Source organism: Priapulus caudatus, unplaced genomic scaffold (genome assembly GCF_000485595.1).
Source record: "Priapulus caudatus unplaced genomic scaffold, Priapulus_caudatus-5.0.1 Scaffold449, whole genome shotgun sequence".
NCBI classification, from domain to species: Eukaryota; Metazoa; Priapulida; class Priapulimorpha; order Priapulimorphida; family Priapulidae; genus Priapulus; species Priapulus caudatus.
In genome coordinates, this window is record NW_014577510.1 from 41,524 (window position 1) to 46,255 (window position 4,732).

At 48.2% G+C, this 4,732-nt stretch overlaps 1 protein-coding gene across 2 annotated transcripts; it reads right to left on the reverse strand.

Annotated features, from left to right (window-relative positions):
* Positions 1-1,694: 1,694 nt before the first annotated feature.
* LOC106810531 lies at positions 1,695-4,639 on the reverse strand. Of its 2 annotated transcripts, none has more exons than XM_014813911.1 (3): positions 3,778-4,639; positions 2,599-3,396; positions 1,695-2,135 (listed from the first exon to the last, which is right to left on the reverse strand). In XM_014813911.1, the coding sequence occupies exons 1-3, from the start codon at positions 4,427-4,429 to the stop codon at positions 1,900-1,902; spliced, it is 1,686 nt and encodes a 561-aa protein (XP_014669397.1). In that variant the 5' UTR covers positions 4,430-4,639; the 3' UTR covers positions 1,695-1,899. The 2 variants fall into 2 exon arrangements, with proteins under 2 accessions (XP_014669397.1, XP_014669396.1); XM_014813910.1 differs by having other exon boundaries at positions 2,599-3,408.
* Between the last annotated feature and the right edge of the window lie 93 nt (positions 4,640-4,732).

The window sequence follows — 4,732 nt, forward strand, 5'->3', positions numbered from 1 at the left end:
GCATGTCAGGTCTCCACTGTTTATACCAGTCAGTACACAATCTGGCTACCGGTACGTTAGTGTGTTAGCGCATGCGCAATATCTCACTAAAGGAGTTATATTTTGTGATGAATATGCATTTAAAATGGTTGTAGGGTGTGTGTGTTGGACTGTAGGGTGCAAAACTTATACTTCATCCCCTCCGGTCCTTCCCCTCGGCTCCATCGTCCCTCGTTCAGCATCCGTCTTCTTCTACCGCCTTCAGCTGTTTTCCCTGCCGCCTTTCCTCAGTCTCTCACCCTCTCTCTCAGTAAGCTATATTATGAAGTTTTCTTCAGTCCGTACTGCACGAAGGAAACGGTGCGCGCGCGTGCGCAATATCTCCCGAGAAGAATAATATTTTGCGAAAATTTTACATTTAAAATGGAGAAGAGGTATTCTAGCACAGATTTATATGATAACATTCCATTATTAGACCTCAATTAATAATTAGGAATAAGATCTTGCATGTCAGGTCCCCACTGTCTAACCAGTCAGTACACAATCTGACTACGTTAGTGTGTTAGCGCATGCGCAATATCTCACCAGAGGAGTTATATTTTGTGATGAATATGCATTTAATATGGTTAGGGGGTATCTTAGCTAGATTTATGTAATAAACTCTTATTAGTTGACGTGTGTTAATGATTAGGAGAACGCCCTAGCCTGTAGGGTGCAAAACTCCTACTTCATCCTCTCCAGTCCTTCACCTTGCCGCCCTTGTCCCTCGCTCAGTCTCCGTTTTCTTCTACCACCCTCAGCTATTTTCTCTGCCGCATTTCCTCAGTCTCTCTCAGCCTCTCTCTCTCTCTCTCTCTCTCTCTAGCTATGTTATGAAGTTCTCTTCAGTCCGTACTGCACGCCTAAAACGTTACTCGCACATGCGCAATATCTCTCGAGAAGAATGATATTTTACGAAAATTTTACATTTAAAATAGAGAGGAGGTATTCTAGCACAGATTTATATAATAACACTCCATTATTAGACCTCAATTAATAATTAGAAATAAGATCTTGCATGTAAGGTCCCCACTGTCTATACCAGTCAGTACACAATCTGACTACGTTAGTGTGTTAGCGCATGCGCAATATCTCACCAGAGGAGTTATATTTTGTGATGAATATATGCATTTAATATGGTTAGGGGGTATCTTAGCATAGATTTATGTAATAAACTCTTATTAGTTGACCTGTGTTAATGATTAGGAGAGCGCCCTAGCCTGTAGGGTGCAAAATTCCTACTTCATCCTCTCCCGTCCTTCACCTTGCCGCCCTTGTCCCTCGCTCAGCCTCTGTTTTCTTCTACCGCCCTCAGCTATTTTCTCTGCCGCATTTCTTCAGTCTCCCAGCCACTCTCTAGCTTAGTTATACCGTGCTTACTGAAGAGGTTCATGCAAGTGTTTAAAAACAGACCAACTATTTCGCACAACCACCATCGATAAAAGGATCAGTAAGTTACACTCCAGTATATTGCGGCATTTTGAAACGGTTTAAAATACTTGCTTAAATTAATGTAATTATTATGAATGCATACATGTCACCAACCAGCTTGATCTTCTAAATGAAAAAAGCAGGACCAGACCGCATTAGTATTAGTTACAATCATTGCCGTTAATTGTAAAGCTGCAAATACACCACTGCTGCCACCTGCTGCCAATAAAAACTAACACAAATAATTCAGAAAGTCATGTATAAATATATTATCAAAAATATGAAACAATAACAAAACACATTGTAATTGAAACTAGTCGGAAAGTTTACTTGAGAACTTTTACTGATAGTTATGGTCTGCAGTTGTTTCCCCCTCAGAGAAACAATGCAACTCAAAACAATAATATTTGTAATATTTGTACAAATTGCACCATTTGTGCATTCTCCACCTCATTCCACCAACATTGCTGTCTGTTCACGAAGGTGAGAAACAACATGGGAGATATCACTGCAGAGTCGAGACAGTGTTGGCTGGTCAGGGGCAGAAACGGCGACGCGACAGTCCTCAGCCAATGACGTCACAGTGATGGCGACGCAGCCTCGTGACGGCAGAAATGCGTGCACGTTGTTGCTGTTCCCCGGCGATACACAACTTCGCTCCAGCAGCCTCTCAAGGAGCCAAACATCTGAAAACAACATGAGAAACACAGTGACTAAGGTTTACCAGCGGTTTGTAAAATGCTCCGTTGCCACGGAGACAATGTGAGCAAGTTTTCTCTGACGTTGCGTTAAGCGGTTAGAGATTTAATAAACTAACCAGTTTAATATAATTTTCAGATGGAACAACATTCTGAAGCTATTTAAGGGTCACGCAGAGTGCTTGAACGTACACAAATTACATGACTGAATTAACAGTTAAAGATAAACAATAACTGCCTGTAGATGGCAGCACCACACTAGACTTTGGTAAGTGCAGACTTATGGTTGTGCTTGTGGTATTCAGCAGAGCAGTTATGCGAAACGAAAACCACCAACCTACAGGTTAAATTACGTCTCCGATTCATCATTAAAACCTCAGCCTAGTATTTCACGACTGAGAGTTTTACGGTCCTCTGACAAACCACAACCATCTCGCATGCCGACACTTGCCTGAGGCAACTTTAGGAGCATCGCGCAAACCGCTGCGATCGACGGCGATGGTACAGCTAACCGCATCAGCAGCCTGGCGCTTCTCCGACGTCGCACTCGACTCGAGGCGCCCCCTGTGGGTGCTCGCGAGTAGCGAGAACGTTCGCTCGACGGCGGGGCGATCGCCGCGGGCCGTCGCGTCGCGGGGGTCAGGCAGGAGAACGTCGAGGCTCGTGAGACGCGTCTTGCACAGCACACGCGCCACGCCAGGGGGCGCCGCTGTCCCCGGCGCGACGGCGTCGCCCGGTGGCGCGTACGCGACGCCGCACCTCAGCGCCGCGCCGACACACTCCTCCGACATCTCCACGGCAACCTCCTGCGACGACCCGCTCGCCAACGGAAGCAGCGCGCAGCATCGAGAGAGCGTGTGGCCGCCCGGTGTTTCCACGGCGACGAAGACCGTCCAGCGACGCGACAGCCGGCGGTCAGTCCGATTGGTCAGCTTGACCACAGTGTGGCGGACGACGGACGGCCAGGTGCCGGTTGCGCTTACGCGGACATCGCAGCTGAGTGTTGAGGGATCGCCTCCCGGTGACAGTATGTCGCTGACGTGCCGTAAGTCATGTAGCAGCTCGGACTGGCCTGCGAGAGCATCGCTGACGACGGCGAGCTGCTGCGAGCAGACGCTGATTTCGGTCAGCAGCTGCTGGATGCGTAGGCAGGGGATGCTGCTCGTCTCCGTGGCAACCGATCGCAGCCTGTCGCCAACATCGCACGTGAAGACTCGTCCGTTCAGTTTCCGAACGCGCAATAGGTCATCTGAAACACAGTCTATGTTTCTTATATGGCGCTGAATGTTAGAACATTAGACAATTTTTCGATAATTTCCTAAATAGTTAGATAAATTACTAAATAGAATCGCACAGTTTCAAGCTTAGATATAGGGTGATGATTATGTAAAATCATTAAGAAGCCATCATAAGAATGGAAACGGGGTACATGACAACAAACCAAAAATTGTGAATATAGCAGGTCTTACAATTACCATAATATAACCATACAGACTCTATGCTACAAAACAAATTGCCCTCCAAACATGAGGTGACTACGTCGATCAAAAATGGCAACCTGCATCAGTATAAAAGGAGGTGCCAATAGTTCGATGTATGCGTAATCAAAGCGTGAAAATATCCTGCCAACCTGAGACCCACGTAACATCTTGCACCCCGTAGATTTTCAGATCATGCTCCGCAACTTTCAGTGCATCTTCGTGACTAAACGACAGCTCGTAACAGAAGAGGTCGTCACCGGTCGACACGACGACCTTGCACATCCTCACGCATGCTGCCAGCACCGGTGCTGCCACCAGCATCTCCTCGTAAACAACGCGCGACGCCCGCCACGCAAACGCCGCCATCTTGCCGCGTTTGCCGATGGCGACGACGACGTCGTGCTCGGGTGCGCCGCTCACGCTCACCGCGCTTATGTGCACGACAGCTTCACCCAGGTCGCATACAACGCGAGCGTCTCCCGTCCTCGCGCGAACGCCGTGTACGACGCCGTCGGGGCATCCGACGAGAATCACGCGCTCGCCGAGTAGGTTTCCATCGCGGCCGCACAGCTCGTTGTACAGCGGACCGCACATCTTGTCCGTGAGGAGCGCGAGCGCTGGAGCAGGCGGGTCATCCCCCTCGTCGTCATAGCCGGCAGCATATCTCACGGAGGCGCGAGTGACGCGGCTGCCGCCGCCGTCATGGATACGCAGGCGAAACTCGGATTTTGTGACGGTGCAAGTCACGCGAAGTTCTGCTCCGAGATCGTAGCTAACATCTGCGTCCGATACTGCTGTCATGCTGAAGCTTATCACCAATAGTTATCGAGTGTCCGCAATGGCCTCCATGTAGTGCCTCTAAATTGAAAACCTAAAACAAAAATAATTAATAACAGTGTGGTCAACAGAGGGATGATTATTAATTATCCATACCCGTACATAATACATCGCAAAATTACCAACCTACTACTAGTACTACTAGTAGTAGTAGTGCTGATACTGATAGGGTCTATGTCCCCCAGGGAGCTGCCGGAACGTACCCTGGGTACGGTCCGGTATACCGGAACGTACCCTGGTAACTATCTAGCTGATATGGTTAGGGTT

Coding starts and splice junctions, on each gene's coding strand:
- LOC106810531 (XM_014813910.1), bottom strand. CDS start 4,429: ATGACAGCAGTATCGGACGCAGATGTTAGCTACGATCTCGGAGCAGAA. Junction 3,409..3,777: donor AGATGTTACGTGGGTCTCAG/GTTGGCAGGATA, acceptor TAAGAAACATAG/ACTGTGTTTCAGATGACCTA. Junction 2,136..2,598: donor TGCTCCTAAAGTTGCCTCAG/GCAAGTGTCGGC, acceptor TGTTGTTTTCAG/ATGTTTGGCTCCTTGAGAGG.